This window comes from Petaurus breviceps, unplaced genomic scaffold (genome assembly GCF_028583685.1).
Source record: "Petaurus breviceps papuanus isolate PSGF00001 unplaced genomic scaffold, PetGlider_PUasm1.0 180, whole genome shotgun sequence".
NCBI classification, from domain to species: Eukaryota; Metazoa; Chordata; class Mammalia; order Diprotodontia; family Petauridae; genus Petaurus; species Petaurus breviceps.
In genome coordinates, this window is record NW_027185782.1 from 2,592,356 (window position 1) to 2,615,171 (window position 22,816).

General features: G+C 43.1%; 1 protein-coding gene across 2 annotated transcripts in view; it reads right to left on the reverse strand.

Annotated features, from left to right (window-relative positions):
- Window positions 1-274: 274 nt before the first annotated feature.
- Window positions 275-22,816, reverse strand: part of PIAS4 (protein inhibitor of activated STAT 4) — a 162,164-nt gene continuing 139,622 nt past the window's right edge. For both annotated transcript variants that reach the window (XM_069086832.1, XM_069086831.1), the window contains 4 exons: window positions 20,371-20,444; window positions 19,618-19,778; window positions 4,565-4,695; window positions 275-3,441 (listed from right to left, as the gene is read on the reverse strand). In XM_069086832.1, the coding sequence (XP_068942933.1) occupies window positions 3,227-3,441; window positions 4,565-4,695; window positions 19,618-19,778; window positions 20,371-20,444 (581 nt within the window). In that variant the 3' untranslated portion in view covers window positions 275-3,226. The remainder of the gene's footprint in view (window positions 3,442-4,564; window positions 4,696-19,617; window positions 19,779-20,370; window positions 20,445-22,816) is intronic.

Sequence of the window (22,816 nt, forward strand, 5' to 3'; positions counted from 1 at the left end):
AGCCTGGAGCATCAGAAGCTGGTGGCCCACGGGGGTGTGAGTGAGTTTGTGTACCTGTGTCTGTGTGCAGAGACCACTGGAGATCCTGGAGACCCAAGCCTGGTTTGCTCCACCTCCCGACCTCCCAGCTCTCCAGTTCATTGCAGCCACTGGCCCCGGACTGGCGGCAGAGTGGCCCAGCCCTTTCTGGGCAAGGGCCAGAAGTCCCCTCCCTACCCTGCTGTGGAAGAGACACACCCCACACCTCTGAGCGGAAACAGTGGGCACAGGCCTCGAAATGTAAATCTTTTTATTTAACAAAACACTATACTTTTGAATTCTGAAGAATGTGTACGGAAGGGAAAGAAAAATATTTTGGGGTTTTTTTTCTTTTTTTTTTTCTCTTTACAAAAACAAAACAAGGATATAAGAAAACATATGTACAGAACAGCTGGCCAAAAAAATCAACCCAAACCAGGAACTGAATCATGATGTTTCTAAGTGGCTTGGCCTAGACCTTTTTTATTTTCATTTTTAAAAAACAATTAAATTAGGATACAAATATTAGAAAAAATTGGACATGAGCTGCCAGTGCTCCTGAGGAGTCAAGCTGAGCAACCTATTTTATACAGTAAAACTTAATTGGAGCTCTACCACATTTCCCATTGTTACCTGAAATGATATTGCTTCCTTGCTAGGAGAGTTGTTTATATAAAGGAAAATGATTCTGGGTTTGGAAAAAGGCAGGGAGGGCTGGAGGGAAAAGAAAATGAAGAAAACCGTGAACATAGGTGGAAATCAGGTCCAAGGCTCTCCCTTCCCACCTTAGGGAAACCCTGGACATTTCAGTGCCACTCCAAAGGTCCCCAGAGTGCCCTTTGTGACATTTCAGCAGCTGGGTGGGGATCTCTGCCCAGCTTTGGGGGTGGGGGTGGCTGAGTAAAATCCCAACAGGAACCAGCACATCCCCTCTACCCTCCCCATCTGTATTTCCGGGGTGAGTCATCAGAGGATTGAGAGGAAAGGCCCCTCCTATTGGCAGCACCCAGCCTGTGGGTGGGGGTGGATCACATCCAGTCCTATTCCCCTCACCCCTCAATCACATGGGATTAGATCAGGCCGGAGGATGACCCTGGTAGCTCTCGGTCTCCTGACAGGCCTTCACCAGGAACCTCAGCCCCAATGTATCCATTCTGATGAGGATTCCAGCAGGAGAAAAGGGAAAAAGGGAGGTAGATGGATGGCTTTAGGCTGCTGGAATCATTTTAGATGCATCACTTCCCTTCCTCCACTTCTCCCCACCCCCTAAACTTCCTAATAGAGGCATCTGAAAGTGCTACCTTAAGCATTGGGCTTCTAGAAGAGTGGGGAGTGGCATCTGGAGACCTGCTCCTCACCTCCCAGTGGGAAAGAGGACAGAGGAGGAAGACATACAAGGAAGACCCTAGACCAGTGTCTGACTTGGTTACTCCAGCTCAGGAAACATGCCAGGGGTTGGAGAGCAGAATGCCTGCCTTGGAACAGAGAAGTTCAGCTGCTGGGCACCCAGGGACAAGAACTTTCCACACCTGATGGCATTTGGTTTCCAGGCAACCTGAGTGGTAAGAAGCAGGGAAGAATTGGGCAGCTCCAGATCTCTGACCCCCCCTCCCCCCAAGTCCCACCTCCAGGACAGGCTCTGGAAAGCAAAGTCAGCCAGATTTCAGCAAGAGTTTCCAACAATATTCCTACTGTGAGGGAAACCTGTAACTGCTTGTAGACTCAAAACCCCACCCACCCTCCCCCCCAAACACCAAAAACAAAAAACAAAACAAAACAAAACAAAAACTAAGGAAAACCTCTTCTGCTCCCTTTTCACCTCCCTCCACCCTCAACAGTAAGTCATTGGCTTCTGTTTTAGGACAGAGTACTGAGCAGGAGAGAGGGAGACAGAGAGAGAGAAAGAGAAAGAGAGAAAGAGAGAGAGAGAGAGAGAGAGAGAGATGCACAGAGTAGTCCAGGAACTTGTGGCTACTTCCCTCCCCGACATCCCCACTCTTCATCCTGTCACCAACATGGGGACAGAGTTGGTGGTGGGTATCTGCACTGTTTTCGTACTGAAATAAACCTGAATTGGAGTTACCGAGGTAGCTGGCTAGAAACTGAGAATTTCCACACCTGGCATTCTTGAAGGGCCTCATTTCCCTGCCTTGCCCCCTACCTGACCCCTCCCCCTCTGCTCTCCTCCACCCCAGTGGGTTGGTCCAAAGAGGTAGGGTCATCTTGGAGGCTCCCACTGACCATGGAAGCTTCCTTCCAAAGGGAAACTTGTCTACGTGCTTCTGTCTTCAAAATGCCAAGTTATTGCACTTTCAGAAATACAACAGCTCTGTGGCTTAAACCCTTCCCCCTCCCCCACCCTTCACAACCTCCCTCCCCGACCCCTCACCATGGCTTCTTCTCAACTAAAATGATTCACTACGAAGAAATTCTACATCATCTTCAGATTTGATTAAAAGGTTTCAAAAATGGGTGTTTGTTTCCATGAGGTGCAGAGCTGTGGGTGTTCCCCAGAAGGAACAGCTTGTCTCAGGAATTCTATATCTTCCCTGCCCCCATCCCCGTTCCATTCCCCCCCAAGCCCTCCCCAAACTCCCCACAAAGTGCCCCTCCCCAAACCTTGCTAGGTTCCATCAGCCGCCATAGTCCCATCCCCGCCCCAATCCCTCCCCAATCATCCAAAGACCCAGCAAGGCATGTAGACAGTCAGGAATGGTTATTCAACAAGAGAGAAATGCATGGAACTTTGGAGATGGCCTGGAATGGAGACATGGTCAATTGGGATGAGGGGAGGGGGGGCTCAGAGGCAGGGAGGGATGGCTGGCCAAGGCTGAGAGTCTCTTCCTGGGCAACTGCCTCCCATGCTGACTGCAAGGTGGACTCAAATGGGACCCAATAAACAACCTGGTGCCCCACTCCTTACTCCAGGCTCAAATTTGTCTTTTTTTTTTTTCCAACTGGGAAGCAGCTCAATTTTGTTGCTGTGTGTCTGTGTGTGTGTGTGTGGTGTTTTGTTTGCTTGTTTTTTAATTGTTAGCTTTGTAAAGTCCAAAGAAACTGAAGAGGAAGAATAGGATAAGGGGGTGGGGAAAAAATCCCTCCTCCCTCCACACCCCTTGCCCACAACCAACCTGCCTCCCTCCCAGTTTTGTAAGCACCAGAGTATTCAAGTCTGTCCCCAGAGGACAATGCTCGCTCCAGGCCCCAGTCAGCAGGCGGAGACTAGGCCTTTTTCATACGTGCAGCGGCGTTTGGGTTGGGGGCCATCTTCTTCATCATCATCTTCTTCTTCTTCCTCTTCCTCCTCCTCCTCCTCTTCTGAGGATGAGCTGTCCAGTGTGAGGTCCACCACATCAGCGCTTGGCTTCCCGTTCTCACTGTTCCCATTGGGGGTAGGTAACAGCCCGTTCACATCTGAGGATCCTGAAAAGAAAGAACGGGGGGTTTAAATATCAGAGGGAACCCTCAGGCCTGCACCAATGAGGTGAGCGCCTTAAGTCTTCCTTTGCTTCACCTACCAGCTAACCTTCAAATGCCTTCAAACCCCCATTAAGACATAGCTCATGATTACTATAAAATCTAAATTAAGCAGAATATTCAACTAAATGAGACTGTTTTGGGAGGAGGGAAAAAAAAGAAAGTGTGCTAATAGAAAGGATTTATTAATATTTTTAAAAGTCCTGATGCCCCCCAAACCTGAGTCAGAGATTCAGAGTTAGAAAGGGTCTTCAGAATTATTTAATCTAATTCACCCATTTTACAGATAGGAACCCCCGAGGCACCTTCTCAGGCTTGGAAGTGATTGCAGATGTTCAGAATGACAACCCCTTAAAGGGAACAATCAAGGACATTCTCTGGAAACATAACCCTACAGTTTGAGCAGAGTTTTCACACTAAGCATTGAAACAAATAAAAATTTTCTAATTATTTCAGTTAACTAAAACCCACCCTTTCTAGAGGAAACATCCCAGTTACGAAGGAATCGGTAAACATACAGATTTGAATGGATGGCAAGACAAATCACACCTCCTGAAATGTGCAGCAGAGATCTGAGGGAGTTAGGTTACTCATCCCCTTTACCTAGCAGTGACGATCCCAGCTCCTTGCTCTTCCCCCACCCTAAATATCCTCTCCCATCTCTTCCTAATTCTCCTCCCAACCTCTCAGTCACTTCAATGTAAACTCTTAAGGCCTCCTCAGTTCATTCAGTCTCATGCTAGAGAAACAAGATCATTTGGGCCTCCCCTCCACAACTTTGCCTCAGACCGCCAAGCAGAGCAGGCAGTATCTGAGAAAGGCAGGGAGGCTTCTGGGGAGGTACAAGGGCCCCAGTCATTGCTCTCTGGGGAGAAGGAGCTTGTATTACAGGTGCCCTAGAAACATACTGTGTGAACAGACAAACTGTTTCTCCTCAACAACATAAGGCTACAAAGTCTTTCCTGGGGTAGAGAGCCAAAAGCTTCCACATGTGGGAATGGAAAGGGCCAGGTGACTGAGTCAAGTGACTCCCTCTAACTGCTCCCAGACCCTGCTCCACTTCACCCACCAAGGACAAGGATCGGGCACTGGGGGCTGCAGCTCCTCTCTTTCTCAGCTCGGATAGGACACCAGGAACCGTCCACCAGATACTCGATCTCATCGGCATCCTCGCACTCACTTAGGATCTTGGACAGGAGGCTGCAGATCAGAAAAGGAGGGGAGGGGACACAAGGCGTAAGGCTCAAGCCCATCTGCACTGATGACTGAACACGGGAACTTAAACACTGCAAGTTTTGGAGACAGAGGACTATTTGTCTAGCTACCAATCCTTCTGAAAAGTGTTTTCACGTCCACATTTCAAATTTTGTGATGTAGTAGGAAAAGTCCTGGATTTGGAAACAGGCAGTCTGTGCTCAAACTCCAGCTCTGGCACTCAGAAAGCTGGGTGACTATTGGGAGGTCACTTCCCCTCTCCAGGTCCTCAACTTCCTCATCTGGTAAAATGGTGACCTCATCTCTGCCTTCCATCCCCTAGGGTTGTGGTGAGGATGCAATAAGATAACTTGAAGTTTGGATGAGAAAATACAAAGCATCTTGTAAACCATAAGGCATAGGGCTCATCTCAGTGCCCTAGGGCACAAGTCAGAACTCTCACTTGCCAAGCACTAGATGATCCCCTATATCAACAAAGTCACAGGTCTGGACTCTCAAACAGCACTATATGAAATGTCATCTAACAGAATTATTTTTTAATCAGGGAGGTAATAATAGTTAGCATTTATATAGCACTTTACAATTATTCTAACTTTTTCTTCACATCAACCCAGGGAGACATGTGCTATTTACTACCCTCATTTTACACTGCAAAATGAGGGAAGGCAGACGTTAATCAGGTTGCCCAGGACGACACAGTTATTAAATGTCTGGGGCTGCATTTGAACTCGGGTCTTCCTGACCTCCAGGGCCAGTGCTCTTTCTACTGCGCCGCCTAGCTGTCTACATAGGTAGGGCAGGACAGAGCTCGGAGGCTACCTCTCCTATGGACATGGGCTTTTCTTCTGCCCTTCCCTGGAAGTTTCCATGGCCTATGATACTTTCCCTGACTGAGCCAGGCTTCCTCAGCCAAGCTCTAGCATCTCCCTGCCTGTGATGGAGATGGAAAACCCACCACTAAATCAGCTTTCTATAGTCTCAGAGCTGTCTGGAGTCAGACGTTGCACACACAGAGCAGGAGTGACAGAGCGTGGTGGAAATGGCTATGCCAAGTCCAAGGGCAGCCTCTCCAAATGGCCACCACAAAACAGCCTCTTTCCTCTTCCTGCCATGGCCTAAAAAGCATAGCATTTAGGTGCTGAAGCTCAAATGAGGCTCAGGTGCATAGCTTCTGCACAAAATCTCTTCCTCCATTGCCACTTTCACTCCCTTCATGACCCTGCCCTCCAGTATTCTGCTTAGCTCTCAGGCCTTCCCTGAGTAAAGTCCTATTCCTTTACACATAACTGGCTTGATTATTTTGTGAAATTCCCTTTAAGCCCTATAACTGTTGTTAAAGACTAAAACAAAAGGCAATATCACCGAGTTGTTTTGTCAGAAGTTGCTTGAGAACAGTTTCAACTTGGAGAAGCTAGGCCCAGAAGTGCACCAGCCTTAAAGCTGGTGGTGGCATCATCGTCGTCAAATGTCAGCCTTAGATTTAATCATTATGACCTTGGACAATTACGTTCTATACGAAGCTCCAACTTCCTCAACCCATAAAATGAGAATACTTACATTACCTATCTCACAGGTCTGTTGTGAGCAAAGCATTACAGAAAAATCTATTCTTTCAAAATAAATTCTGGAAGTTAGTTACTGAAGCAGATACGGAACGTGACTTTGGAAATCTGTTTAGTTCTCATTTTTGGCGCTGTCTGTGCATCAACTTATTTTAGACACTGTAATTAAATCAACATGGAGATTACTTTTAGGAAATTACCTTGAAAGTATCACATTTTAATGTTCAGAAACTCTTAATGTTGTATCTTACTCCAGAGCCCACAAGTGTTCCAAATGCTTCCTCACCTGTCTTTCCCACTCATTTCTCCTAAGGGGAGCCCCTCCTGTCCCTTCTAGTCAATGCTCTAGCCCTCCTCAAAGCATCTTGTATCCCTTCTGCAGAATCTGTGTGTCTCCAGGGCAGCAAGTGTGGGGGTGTTTTTCTCACTTAATAGTATTTTTTTTTCAATTACATGTAAAGATAGTTTTCAACATACATTTTTGTAAGATTTTGAATTCCAAATTTCTCTCTCCCGCCCCAACACAGCAAGCAATTTGATATAGATTATACATGTACAATCATATTAAACACATTGGAAGGTGTTTTCAATTCTGGCTTTGCATCTGTATCTTCTGTACCTCCTATATTAAGGTTATTTAATGTGTGCTTTGTGCATTCTTGTTAAGTCCAGCAATTGCTTTTAGCCAGAAGCAATAATCTGTGACCTAGGTAATACTATTCCCAGTTTACACATGGATAAACTGAGGCCGACAAATGATTTGTACAAAATTACATAAGAGCTAGATGGGATTTCTGGTTCTCTGCTTTCTTTCATTGGATCACAACTACCTCACCATTAACCAAAAGCTCCACTGCTCTTCTATGGCCATGAATTCAGTTCTCACATGTTATCAGCAGTAGCTTTTAATAACTACCAACCCAAACCAGCTTTAACCATTTTGGGAGATTCTACCTCCCTGAAGGCAGTTCTATCTTCCAAAGATCAGGTTACTAGGGGAACAGCTAAGCAAGTTTACCATATACTGGCCATGCCAAGAAGGGAATGGTCAAGGTACAGCTCTCTTGTTGATTCTACCTTGGCAACATCTCTTGGATCACTCCTTTCTGCTACCATTTGGGTTCAGGCAATTATCAGCTTGTCTGGGATCATATGACTCCAAGGTTCTGGTTACCCTGTCTCCAATATGTCCCTTTTTCAACCTATTCTCTTCAACCTGCCAAAATACTCTTCCAAATACACAATCCATATCCTTTCCCAGCTCAAAACACTTTCAGGGCTTCCCACTACCTACTGTGTTTCCCTGATAATAAGACCTATCCCGAAAATAAGCCCTCCCCTTACTGTGTAAGATTCCTCTAAAATAAGCCCTCCCCCGAAAATAAGCCCTATTGAGATTGCTACTCTAGTGAAGGTGATCCCCTGTGCTACACGCTACATTACGGTACCCTCTGTATGCACCGTCCCCCCTCCCCCCCGGGTGAAACACATGCTGCGCTCTGAGCTGCATCCAATCAGAGCTGCAGCAGTGAGCGCGTCATCCTGTTCTTCCCCAGTGATTTGCTTATTGAATAAAGGTACATTTTTTTGTTCACATTTACCTGTTTATTAAAATTGCTGTCAATGTTCATTAAAATAAGCCCTCCCCTGAAAATAAGCCCTCTGGTGTTTTTCTGTCCAAAAAAAATTAACAAGACAGTGTCTTATTATCGGGGAACCACGGTAGAAGATAAAATACAAACTCCTTAGCCTGGATACAAGGCTTTCTGTCATCTGGCTCAAATCTAATTTTCCCTTCTTATTTCATTCTATTCCTTCAGACCCTGGATGGTATAGCCAAACAGATGGCTAGCTGCCCTCATCTCCTGTTCTTCTCCCCATCAGCTCGAAAAGCCCCTCCCTCCATGCTTAGAGATCTCCTTATCTTTCCCACCCCAAATTCCTTTCCTAGCCCCTCCAGGAAGCTCTCTCTGATGCCCCAGCCCCTCTTTTGTGTTTCACACAGTACTTTGATCAGATTCTTCCCCCTTAGCTTTAGCAGTCTCTTGTGTACTATGATTATTTGTGAATGTGTCTTACATAGTCATTACTGGAAAGGTAATCCCCTTGAAGGCAGGAGCAATTTACTTTTTTTTTTTTGCTTTTATATCCTCACAGCAATGGGGTCCCAATACTTTAAATGATTCAACAAATGTTTCTCCAACACTTCTGTGTACAAAACCTTTGGGGACGGAAGAGTATTCAGTAAATCTTAAAGCAAAAGAAAAGCAAGCTAGTAGTTGTAAAACTTTTCCTTGCAAGTTTCGAAGGAGACCTGGCCCTTTGTCTTAGTCTTGTTGAACAAGTCACTTTCTCGATCTTAATTACATCCCTCTTGCCTTCTCCCCCTCCCCCAGGCTGTTATAAGGAAAAAACATTTTGTAAACTTTACTCCTTAGGAACCTATTTATCATCACCACCATCATCATCTCCTCGGGGTCATTCCCGGGCCTCTTCTCAGGCCCCAGGAGACCATGTGTACAAAGTGCTTTCTGCTCAGGCAGTGACACTCACTGGCTAGGCGTCAGAGATTCCTTGCCCCAGGGCTGCTACTCAGGCATCCCTCACAGTGCTGGCACTCAGGGCATGTCATGTGCCCGGCAGTGCCAGCCCCCATAGCTCAGAGGCCTCCTCCACAGAGACTGGTTATGGTTCTAAAGGGGAAGGCCCAGAGTACTGGTCTGAAGCAGTGACAGGACCAAGGGCCCAGCAGCACTGGGGGGCTATGGGATAGACTTCAGCAGAGTGCTCCTACGGCAAAAGCCTCTGGGCAGAGAGGCCTGGAGGGGTGGGGAGAGGCCCTGACTCTAGCACGCACTAGCTGAATGGCTCTGGGCAAGTACTACTTGACCTCCATTTGCCCAGACCTCTTTTTTTGTGGAGCAGAAAAAAATTACCCTGGCATCACCTCCCTTAGGTCACCACAAGTGCTGAAGAAAGGGGAGTTTTTACTGGGATTCCCCAAAGCAGGGCCTAAGAGTCCCATTTGGGCCTTGGATTTTGTCATTTCAGTCAGATAAAACAAGCAAGTAGCTAGCTGCTAGACCCATTGTTCTTGTTACTCCAGGATTTTTGCCTATAAGGAGAAATGGCTAGGTCTAACCTGGCCTCTGGGCATAAAGCAAGGCGTCATTTTTCAAAGGTAAAGTCAAGTGAACTCCTTCGAAGTGCTCCCTGTTCCCCACTACATCCAGCCCAAACTCACGTGCTTGGCCATTCCACTGCCCTGGTCAGCCATCCTAGCTCCCACTGCTCCCCAACATAGGATTTCACTGCCTCCTGAATAACTTCATCCCATTTTGAGACATCAAATCTTGTTAGGTAGTTTTTCCTTACGCTGAGTCACCACCCTTGCCTCATTCTGCTCTCTGGGGCCAAGCAGAACCAGTCTAATTTCTTCAATATATGGTATCCTTTCAGACATATGAAAGACTCACATTTCCCAAGGTCTTCTCACCTCTCTAGGCTAAATATTTCTAATTCTGCAACCACACATTAAATGACTTGGGTCTTGCTCCTCTCACAGCTACAAGTATCTCATTCTGGTTCCTGATTTGGGCAGGAATTCTATGGCAAACCTGATAAGTGACCAACCAGCTTCTGCCTGAACAATGTCAGTGACAGGGAGCCAACTACTTCTTATTAGAAAGCTGTTTGATAGAAAAGGTTATTACTTGAAGATTGTCTACTTCAGGATGAAGTAATCAAGTCCTGTGGTTAGACCATGTGTCTGGAACTCAGGAGATCTGTATTCTAAACTCTGCTCCTCCCTTTTCTTATTGGTTGGCTTTGGAAACAATGCTTTCCTAATCTGTCTCCCACAAATGGCACTGGGAGAGATGATGTGTACTAGTCGCTAACTCCTAGTGCCAAGTGATTAAATGAGCCACAAACTCATATCATTTCAGAACTGAAAGGGACCTTAAGAGATCATTTATGATGAACCCTATCATTTTACATGGGAAAAAACTGAGACCCAGATATGGAAAGTGATTCTATAAATAAGAATTTCAAAATGGCAAAGGACTTCCTAGGTGACCTGTCTGGTCTAATGTGACCTGTTTAGTGTTAAGACAAGACTCCCTCTTTCCTCATTTCTAACCCCTGGAATTGCTTGGGGGGGGGGGGGGGGGGGGTGTCTCTGGGGCTAGTGCTTCCCTCCCCAGAGCCAAAAGTTTGCCTTTTATTTTGTATAGACTTGCATTTCCTTGTACATGTCTCCTCAACAGAAATGTGAGCTCTTCCAGGGTGGTGACTATTTCATTTTCATCTCTGTTAACCCTAGTGCTTAATAAATGATCAATTGATCAAAGTGACTTACTTAGACAAATTCAAATGTGTCTGGTGTATCCCTTGACTGTCAAGCCTCTCTACTGTTGGCACCTGCTAACTGAGGCAGCTTTCAGTCTAACCCACAATAACATTGTAAACTCAACTATTTGAGGCACAGATTTACGACCTCAGTGATGCCAGTACTCCATCCCATGGTGTGGACTGCGATCCATCCACTCTTCATTCTGAACAAGTCTTGTCCATGGCTCGTCATTACGTTCTCCATAGGAGTTCCCCCCTCCCCTCCGTGAGTCTCCAGGAGATGAGATGTTCCATTTGTGGGCTGCCTGGTAGATCCTGCAACAAGGTGGAGCAGGATCCTTGTCCAGTCCTCCATGTCTAATAGCTCCCGTGTCACTCTGGCTTCATTAAGGAGAGTGTCTAGAAATACAAAAGCAACCACTCCATTGTATTCCGCTCTAGCTAACAAAAATACATCTGGGAATAATGGGCTGATTTACAGGCACATTTTGGAAGACTTAAAGCTGGAAATCATCCAGAGGAAGACAACTAGGATGGTGAAGAATCTCAGGTTCTTGTTCTATGATGATAATCTGGGAGAACTACTGATACTTAGTCTGGAGAAGCAAAGACTGAGGGCTTGGGAGGGAGGAGGGGAGTACGAGAAAGGAATGACAATACCTTCAGATATTTAAAGGGCTGTCATGTGAAGAGAGAATCGATTTGCTCTGCTTGATTCCAGAAGTATGAGGAGCAATGTATAAAAGTTTGCAAGAAATACATTAGGGTTAGGGGCTTGGAGTCAGGAAGATCTGAGTTTGAATCTAGCCTCAGACTTTTATGGGGGTACTTGATCTAGGTAAGTGACTTAACCTTTATTTGTCTTAATCTACTGAAGAAGGAAATGGCAAACCACTCCTGTATCTCTGCCAAGAAAACCCCATGAACAGTGTTGACTATGGGGTGCTATGGACTATGAGGTCATGAAGAGTTGGACAGGACCGAACAACAAAAAAAAACATCCCCCAACACTCAGTTATCTAAAAGTGAAGTGGTCTGCCTCTTCAAGGTTGTGGGTTTCCTCTAAGTAGAACTCTTCAAGAAAAGGGTGGATGACCCTTTCAGGAATATTGTAAAGGGAACTCTTTTGGGTATAAACTGGATTATAGAGATGGACAGGTTTTTTCCCACTGAAATTCTGTGATATATCACAGGTTGTTTTATTCCCTCTGTTATGTCTCTCCACTGCCCTATACAATGACCCCCATTCTGAATCTGCAGAAACTGCATTATGGGAAGAGTAACTGTTAAAGGGGTTGATTCAGGAAGAAATTCCAGGTCATGGAAAGCACTACAGAATTACTGAAATGCAATTCAATATGCTCTTTTCTTACTTAATTTTTAGTCCAGCTTAATGTCCACATACAGATTCTGTCCAACATATAAATACTGATAGATAGCTCAATGATCTGAACAAAAGACATTCTTTATCCACTTCGTTTTTCCTTGTATGGCTGAACTTGAGTGGTAATCAATTCATTCAAGAGGCTCTGGAGCATTCTAGGGCAAGATACAACTAACACACTGTCATTTATGAAAAGGAATGTTTGGAGACTCTATAAGGATCCAATCTATGGCTCTGTCTTCTTGCTCTATGCCTCCCTTGATATTGGTAATCAGATGATCAAAATTAAAATTCTCATTGACAATTCTGCTCTGACTCAAAAACTTAAAAAAAAAAATAAACACTGGCATCTTGTATTCTTCGCACTTTTAAATTCAGTGTTCAGTGACTGAAAATACCTACTATACAGTATCATCTGTGCAAATGCACTTGTTCCCTTGGTATGTGTACTGATTATTATCAATATCAAAGATCTTCACGGAGGTAAGAAAGTAAATGAGAAACACTAAGGTATAGTGGTCAGAGAGCAGCCTCTGAGTCAAGATCTCATACATATTGGCCATGTGAATAGGCAGATCACTGCAACTCACTGCAGGCAATTCTCTACAAATGTAAGTTACAGAGCAGTGCTGAGGCACTGGTAGAGACAGGAACTCTCTATACCAATACAGTATAAGTCTGTACCTTTCTCCCCCCAAAAAGATGTAGGTATATGGACTGGCAGTTACTTATGTCCTCTTCATAACTACTTTTGCCAATAATATCCTAAGATTAAAAAACAAACAAACAACCCTTCAGTATCTTTCTTTTAAACATTTGCAAAAATCAATCTTTCAATGTCCCTCCAGAATGGACCTACTCATTGTATCTTTGGTCTGACCCAGCTGCTCTTTCTCAACTTAGTCCTCTTTGGGGGCAATTTGTACTTCCACAAGCGGCACAGCTGAGGTTGGGTTATTAGAGTTCAAATGTTGTTGATGAAAAAAAAATGGTTAGAAATCTTGACAAATGATTTTCATTTTTCATTTGTTTGATCTCCTAGTTTCAACTTTAAGTGCTCTTCAGATAGTTTTGGAAGGGATTTCCACAGTCTGACCAAATAGAGATACCGAATTTGGAAGGGATTTCCACATCGATAACCAATTTTTTCCTGTTAAAATACAATCAATTTCATTTTTGGCATTTAGGCTAGATGCTTACCACATCCAGTACCTTCTGACTGTTCTTGAATTCTACATATTGTATAGTCTATACTGATGATATACAGTCAAGAGGCTTGAATTATCTACAAATCTTTGGCCTCTTGAGTTTCTTAACCCTGAGGAATAATTTCTTCAATTGATGCTTTTTGTTTTTACATCATTCATTCTTAATAAATTCCTCTCCCTTCTACCTTGCCCTCCTTTGTGATAATGATTTAGTTCAGTAAAAACAACACAATAACTAACACATCTGACAAAATCTGCAATATTTCCATATCCATAGTCTCACAGCATAGCAACAGGAAGAGAATTAAATTTTCTCAATTCTTCTTTGGGTCAAAGCTTGATCAAAATTACATAATGCTAAATTGTATTTTATTGTTCCTCATATTTACCTTACTATAATCACAGTATATGTTATTTTCCTGGTCCTGCTTATTTCACTCTGGATCAGTTCAATTAAGTCTTTCCATGTTTCTCTCTAATTCTTCATATTCATTGTCGCTTATAGTGCAGTAATACCCATTACTTTTATGTAACAGAATTTAGCTATTTCCCAGTTGATGAGTACCTACTTTCACCCCCTCATTCTTTGCTGAGCTATACAACAAATATATATATATATATATATATATATATATTTTTTTTTTTTTTTCACCCATCTTCCCCTATGCCAACCTTTGCACTGATATTGGAACATTAAAATACACGTTCACTTTGAGGAAGGGCAGGAGGGTTTTGCAGTGTTCTCTGTACATTTTCTCAATCTCTTCATCTTCTACAACAGATGCTGGTACATAAAACTATTATCTGCAGACTTCTTTTGGTCCTTTCCTCATTATCAACATTGCAAAATGAGCAGTGTCCCATGAAATGACATTTCTTGCTGCATTTGGACACAAGCTAAAACTAACTTTATAAAATCCTTCATTTGCCTTTCTAAGGGACACGATCCATAATTAGTACTTGCATTTAGCCAAAAACCCTATCTGACTTCTGGTTTTATTAGTAGCAAGACTATTGATACTGAGTTCATTTGGTTCCTCTGATAGTAATATTGACTTACTGGTTATCGGACGATTATACTGCATTTAAAATAGTTAAATTCATGAAAGTTTCAGATTTTAGCAACCTTTGTTCACTCTTCTATCTCTCTACCACTATCACAATGCTGAAGGGCCATTTCATATTTTTAAGGTTTATGTACTGACAGAGCCCAGAAATTCATCATTTGGGGGAGGGGGCAGTTTACTATTGATGAACCTGTTGTACTTAGCTAGGCTGGTCAATGGAATGACAGACTTGAAGCACTTCTAGCATGAGAGAACCTGCCAGAGGTTATACACTGATAGGTCATGTCCACAGCACAATAAGTAGTTGAGGTAGGCCTAAATAATATCCCTGATAGGCATTACCTAATTTCTACTGGAAAATTTCCACTCAATAGGAAATCAATGCTTCAGAATCCTTCTCTCCCATTAAAATGAAGCTCAAACTCTATCTTCTGCACGAAGCCTTTCCTAATCCCAATTGCTATTGTTCTGCCTTCCAAACTACCTTGTATATAACTACTTTATATATGCATATTTGTTAACTTTATATTTGTACTGCATATATTTTTACATGTACTTGCACTAGATATATTTTTCCATGTCTATCTGGACACATGCCCTTCCCAAGCAGGGACTGTTTCACTCTATATTTGTATTTCCATATAGTGCCTGGCACACAGCAGGTAATACAGTAATACATAATTGCTAATTGATTGGTTGATTCTACTTTTCAACAGCTGTGATTTCACTTAAGAATGAGAGAAAAACTGCAATCTTCATTCACTGCTCCCACTTCTTACTTATGAGGCCAAGCAGAATAAGCCTATTCTTCCTTATAGTTAATAGCCCCTCAAGTTCTTGAAGAAAACTAGCATGCCCACCCCATGCCTTCGTCTCTAAACGAGGTATTCCAAGTTTCAATTCTACCTGGATGTGGTCCAGTTGGTCAAAATATCCTTAAAAAATGGCACTCACAAATTAACAATGCTTTTTGATAATGTTTCCTTCTCTTGCTTCTTTTAATGTGGCCTAAATCACAATTAGTTGCTATGTCACACTGAGTCTAAATTCTACCACAAGCTCCAGTTCTTTTTTTACATGAACTGACATCTAGTCATCTTCACCAGTTTCTGTACCTGTATAGCTGATTTTTTAAACTCATGTGTAAAGACTGCATTTATCATGGTTAATTTTTCATCTCTTTAGAAGATAAATCTGTGGAGATTTCAATTTGTGGAGAATGTCTCTTGGATCCAGATTCCATTGTCTTATATGCCTCTGGGTCATATGAAGAGTGATAGAAGATCAGAAGCCTGGTCTTCTAACTTTCAGTCCAAAACTCTGGCCTCAGGGGAAGGCCACAACAGAAAGGAAGCTTGGCATTCTTTAAATAGCCAACAGTCAAAGGTAATATGGTAGCTGGCCCAGAAAGAACAAGGTGGCCTGGAAGATCAGCCACCAATTCCTTGATTCTAAGAACTACCTCCTGGCCTGCTGGCAAGAACAGTCATGTCCAAGCACTGGTCCTCACACAGGTCAGGTTCATTCCTATCCCCACAGTTCTAGTCAGGGTATTCCATCCCCCGTTCTCCACCCAAATCCTGCCTATCCTTCAAGACTCAGATCCAACGCTCATCTCTTCTGTGAAGCTTGACTTGACTGCTTTACCCCATGTAATTATCTCCCCCTCCCTCCTTGGACCCCTACATCACTTACAGCCTGAATACCCAACCAGCCAATATTTCATCATATATAGTTTAGTCTCATGTACCACGGTGCACAATTTTTCTTTCTTTGAGATGGTCTCCCTATCACACCTAAGCCCGAGGTACAGCAGCTGCTCTGAGGACTGGTCAAAGGTACTTAGTGGCACAGAAATTCTGACTTGCTCTAGTTTCTTCCGAACTCCTGAGCTCAAGCAATCCACTAGCCAGTAACAGAGATGGTGGGTATGCCCTATGATACCTGACTCTCTTCCACCTGACTGAGGACTTGCCTTCCCGCACGTCTCTATGGTGAGTGCTTCTGTGCATCTGGCACATGGGAACAGTAGAGTCACAAGACCTGTGCTGAAGTCCCACCTCTGTTCTGGCTCCCTGAGTTAACTGGGGCAAGTCACCTCCCCTCTCCAGGCTTCAGCTTCCTCATTTTTAAAGTGAAGAGGCTGAACTCTAGATTTCTAAATAGCTTCTCAGCTTATAATTTTAAGATGCTTTTAAGTTACTTATTCTCTCTGAGTCTCAGTTTTCTTATCTGTAAAACGAGGATATTGATATTAGCAGAGTTACTATGTAAAAAAATTCAGTAGATCTTAAGTCACTGTGAAATTCAAAGGATCTTCATAATTATGACCCCTCCTACACAGCTACCCCTTTTCCCCCAAGGTCTCCCCAAAGTCGGACATCTGCTTTGACCATTCTAGTCTTCAACTTTGGCATGGGCCAGCCCATGTCCACATTCTCCCCTAGAGTCCAAGACAGAATGCCACCATTCACCACACAATCTCCTACTTCTCGGCTTTAGCTCATGCTGGCTTCCTGCCCTCAATGCCCTCCACTTCTCAGCCTATGAAGCCTCCCCTTCCTCTCGAAGCTTCTACTCAAACTCACTGTATTTCTACCTTGTATGCAGAAGGAAGCACATGTGTCCCCTAGGACAAGGAATGAAAGCTATGCCAATTGGTATCACCTCAGTTAATTATGTGACCACGGGAATGTCACCTCATCTCCTTCAACCTCAGTTTCTTCATCTGCAAAAGAGATAACCCCTGACCCAGCTCCCTCACAGAACTGTTAATAAGGAATTTTATAGACCTTAAGGTGATAGAGATATACAGAGCATTACCATTTCTGTTCAGAGCCTCGAAGTGTTCTTGGTCACACAATTCAAGAATAAAACATCAACGTGTTCAAGTCACAAAGAATGAAATTTTCAGGCAATAAATGTGGTTTTTAAAAACTCATACGAAAAATGCCGCTTATTGTGCCTTCCTACCACCAACAAAGGTGTTAAACGCCATGCAGCTGCCAGCCTTGTTTGTCCCCAGTTTTGACGGTACAAAATCTGCCCGTTGGTTATAGACAGTTTTATAGTCATAATGGGGTGTACTGCCTATTATGCTTCTCCACAGAAGCGGGGCAGTTAGACTGCCTCTTAACTAAGGTCAAGTCCTTTATTTGTGCTCTTGGGTCCCTCCCCTCTCTTCCACCTTCAATCTCTCCCTAATCACCAGCTCTTGTCCTCTGCTACCTAAAAACATGACCAGGTTTACCTCAGCCTTAAAAATACCTTTGCCTACTTGTATGAACTGATACATCATGAGGTGAGTAAAACCAGGAGAGCAATGTATACACCAACATCATAAAGACAAACTGAAAGACTCAGGAACTCTGAACAACACAGCAACTAAGCTCAGTTCCAGAGGACTCGTGATGAATTATGCTACCCACTCCCTCTCAGAGGGGTGATGGACTCAGAATGCAGACTGACTTATCTGGGGGCGGAGCTTGGCCAGTGCAGGGATGGGTTTTGTTTGACTATAAATGCTTATAACAGGGGCTTGTTTTTCTTGTTTTCTCAAGGGGGGAGGAGCAGGTGGGAGGAAGAGAATGTGGATCTGAAAAAAAAAAATCCAACTTGAATATTGAAAACAGATAAAAGGAAAATACCTTTTCCCAACCCTGTCAGGCCCTCAAACTATCAGTCTCTCCAGTTCTTCTCCCTCTTTTCACTGAGTCCTACAAAGAGTGAACAACACTGGCTGCCTTCAGTTCCTCCTCCGCCATTAATTTCTCAAACCACGCACTATTGCTTCTGACAACAGCCCGTGACAAAAACTATGCTTTCGATTTCCAAGGTTTTGACACTGGTCAATCTGATGGCCTTTCTTCAGGCCTCACCCCTATCTAACTTCTCTCTAGTTTCTGACACTGTTGGATCAATGTCCCTTCCTGGATGTTTTCTTGTCTTCACTCACTCTCACTCTCTCTCTCTCCCTCTTCCCCCTAACCCCCTTTCTCCTCCTTGAATAACAGGCTCTCCTTTGCTTTTCCTCCGATTTGCCTGATCTCTCCTCTCCTAAAATCACCTGTACCCGGTCAGTATCCATCCATTTAGCCCCCTGAACAAAGGCATGCCCTAGAGACGGACTCTGGGGTTTATTCCTTCTCTTTCCACTCTGTCTACTGATGATATCATCGGAGCCCATGGACTCAGGTGCAGGGGATTCCCAAACCTTCTATCAGGTCCTAATTACTTCCCCAAGTTAACAAGTGCCTAGTAGAAATCTCTGCCTGGAAGGATGCCCTGCAGGCAGCTTCAAACTCAACAAGTCCAAAAACAAAACTGTTACTCCTTCACCAGTTCCTCACTTCTCTTCATCTCCCTATTCTTCTGGAAGCTACCACCACCCTTCCATTGACCAAAGTTTCTCTCTTTCTCCCAACCCGCCCTGACACACACACTCAATCAGCTGCTATGTCTGTCTGTATGACTCTATCTCCACAGTCCTACATCTGCACCCTTCTCTCTACTCCCATACAGTGCTCTGAAGGTCAGGACTTCACTTCTTGCCTCAATTTATGTGCTTCTTGTCTTCCCCACCTCTGATCAATCCTTCATAGAGCTGTCAAAAGAATCTTCCTCTGCCCACATCACTCCCTGCTCAAGAACAGGAGCCCCCCACTTGCGGCTTTGTTTCCATTTTCTATCACTAGGCCCTGAATTCATTCATGATCTTCCATATCTGGAATGCACTTCACATTCTAAGAAGCCTCTCACTTCTTTAAAAATCTTGCTGATTCTACCTTTTACACCATCCCTTTCTCGATTCCCTTATGAAATAGGACTTTGCACGTATTAGGTGCTTATATAAATGTTTGTAAAACTGAATTTAAATATAGCTTATGTTTCTAGGCCACAGACCATGTATTCCCTTGTAATGCCATAGTGAAGGCTGATCACAGAATTTGGAACTAAAAGAAACCTTAGAGATCAATCGTCTAATTTAGCTTTTATTTAATGGAGGAGGAATTTGGAACTCAGAGATAGGAAACAACTTGCCTAAGGTCAGGTAAGGTTGGAAATATCAAACAAAGTATTCAAACCTATGTCCTTAGACTGCTGAATTATGTATTCCCACCAAACCATTTACATAGCAAGGGTAAGGTAAGCTCTATTGAGATATTAATAACATAGGTAGGAAGAAGTAACTGGTCCTGGCACATCCTTTCACATTTAGAATCAACAAGGATAGTTAAAATGTAAAACTGAAGGAACTGTACCAGAGGGTGTAGAATGAATACAGAAAATCCCAAAGTGATTAAGGCCATCAGCACCCCACCAAGCAAACTCACCCATCTATTATCAGCTGGTCATAGGGGGCTGGTTTGTCACACACAGGGCACATCCAGGTAGGTTTTTTCTCATTCATCTGGAGGTAGAATACTGCATCGAAGCATTGCAGGTGGGCACAGGTTTCAGCCCGGCAAGGCATGGAGAGTCGCATCTTTACTAGCTATAGACCAGACATGGGGATATCCAAAATGAGGGAGCAGTTAGGAAGGAGATAATTGGGCTAGCAGTCCAGTCCTCTCCTACCACAGTGGAGCCCTAAAGCATATGGAGGTCCAGTGTACTATTCAAGGGGAGGCAAATCTAACTTGAGTCCTACTTCTTCCCCAACTCTTCTAATGCTCTGAATACTAAATTTACTCTTTGAACTAGTCTTATGCTTAAATTATTATTATTCCTAGCTGTTTCTTTCATATCTTATCTCCATGCCTGCCACCCCCCCCCACCCCCCCAACTAAACTATAAGTCCTTTGAGGGCAGGGTCCAGGTCTTCTCTTGTAATGCCTAGAGTGTCTCATACTTGATCAAATTCAATGGGTCAGTCCAATGACTGAGGATGAGGAAAGCAGCACTGAGGCTATGAGACAAGTCCAGAAATGGCTCCTAGGAATTTACCTGTCCCTCCCAAAAGAGGCGGCTTACAAGCTGAGAGAATGCCTAAAGGCCAAGAGACTATCCTCCTTTCTTTGTCTCCTCTGGGGTGGGAAAATCGGACCCTCCAGCCAAGAGCAACACAAGAGTTTGCTCTGACTTACCGGACAGATGAGAGACACTCGGACACCTGTGGTGGCGATTTCACTGTCAGGATCAAGACGCAACTTCTCTTTGACTGAAGAGACAAAAGGAGGCCAACAAAGATTGAAAGTGTAGGCACTGACCCCTTTTACCCACTCTAAGAAATGAAATGAGCTGAGCAGAATGTGATGCCCCTAGCCTGTGATCTTCATGTAAGCCCTCAATACAAGTCTTAAAATATGGAATATGCAAGTTATGAGAATTGTGGGCAGCCAGCCTCTCTAGTCCCTTTGGGGGAATGTAGGGGAAGGAGAGGAGAGAACTTCCTAACCTCTCCCCACTTGTTTGCTTTCCAATAGGGCCCCAACTCCCGCTTACTAACTCCAGATAAGGCAAAGAACCCAAGAAAGAAGAGTTTCAAAGGGGTTCACATTTCTGTCTCAAAGTTCACATCTCATTGGCTAGCTGTGTACATGACCTCACCAGAAACTGTAAATAAGGGGGGTGGGGAGGGAAAGAGAAGGGAAGGAAGAAAAGAAGGGCTGTTGATAAACAGATCGTTACAGAGTCCATGGCGCCATCAAATACTAAATAGCTTAGGCTCCAGAACACCTAGTAGGTCAGGTGAGACTCAGACAAGTGTCAGAATGGCTTCTGTTAGTATCCCAAGTTGTACTGGACCCTGAGAGATACCCAGGCAACAAGTTTGCCCAGTGGGCAGCTCAGATCTAATACAACTTGTGATCTTCAAGCAGAATTAAGTATAAATGAGAATTTTAAAAACTCTATTATGAGTAGAACACACAAAATAGGCCTGGAGTATATGACAACACCTAAGGAGAAGAAGCAAATGTGAGTTTCCTATACGCTCTGATGGCCCACCTTTGTGAAAGGTAGGAAGAAAAGAAGGGATATAGGAAAAGGAAAATACCTCAGTCATTTGGAAGCTGCGGTATTGTCAAAATCTAAACATGCCTACAAAGCCTGGAAAGTTAAGCTGAAAAGAAAATCATTTTCTAGAAGCACTCTTTTAAAATATTTTTATTATGTGTGGCAACAATGTGTACGTACAAAGGAAGTGAAAAGAATTAAAGCAATTATTGAAATTAAACAAAAAACAGATTTAAAATCAGGAAGTATCCAAATAGTTCAGGTAACTGGTCTGAATTATGTAACTAAACAAAAATCACATGTTAAAAATTTTCCTGAAAAATAAAGACTTCAATAGAAAACAAAATAAAAACCAACCACCACCCTTTAACGCTGTACTCCCTCCTAATGCTGTTTTTAACAGTAGTAAATGCGTTGATTTCTTCAAATTCTGTTCTTATCACTTTGTGACACAATGCAAGTCTTTTCATATTTCATTTCTTACATCTGTCATTTTAAACAATGCAGTAACAAGCCATTACATTAACAATTTATTCACTGTTGGACACATGAGAGGTTTATAGTATTTTACCATTATATAGAAAAGCAGCTATGAATATTTTTATGGATAGTTGTTTCCCCCCCTCCCTGCCCCCAATAACATCTTTTGGATATAACAGCAAGATTGTTGGGTCAAAGGTTATGATTAATTTTGTAACTCATTGTGTAATTCCAGATTGGTACACAGTACTTCAAGGATATTTTATTTTGCATTTCTCTGAGCTTGAACAATTTTTTAATTGATTATCTATAATTTTTGTTTTCTCTTTCAAAAACTATCTGCTGGGGAACAAGCTAACATCTACTTATGAACGTAACCAATTCATTATATAAATTCTGTATATTTCTAGAGGCATTCTAGAAGTTGGGCTACAATTCATTCATTATTAAGCCTCTACCATGTGCTACCCATTGTACTTCATGTTAAGGGAAATAACATAAGCAAATAAGACATTGTAAGCTTCTTAAGGGTAGGGACAATAAGGAAGGGATCCAATTATGCTTCTGACACTTTTACCACAGAAAGGTCTATTCACTAAGCTTTAGGAACTAATTACTCAGTTTTCCCTCAGAGCTGAATAAATAACTGCTAGCTTTGCCACTGTTCTCTGATACTTCTTAAGAGGTTGGTAAAGGGAGAGATGACTTGGGCAAATCCCAGTAGAAGATCTGATTAAGGAGAAAAGTATGAGGTCTCAAAGTGTTTGATCACCAAGGATTCAATGGTAGATGATAAAAGCTTCTATCAGAGCACACTACTATTTAAATGCTTCTCTCTGACTGTCAAAAGACAACCAGACAAAAAGCATTTTAAAAAACCGTCATTAATATTATTTGCATAACATGTAAACAGTAAAATAATCAATTACCTATATTTTATAGTTCAAAGACTTATGTACTAAGTATATTTTAATAATAAACAGCATAATTTATATAGCCTGACACTTCAATACCATGCAGCAAGAGTTGGAATCTTGAGTTCAAAAACTGGTTCTCTCATTATTAGCTATGTGGTATCTGGCAAGTCACAACCTC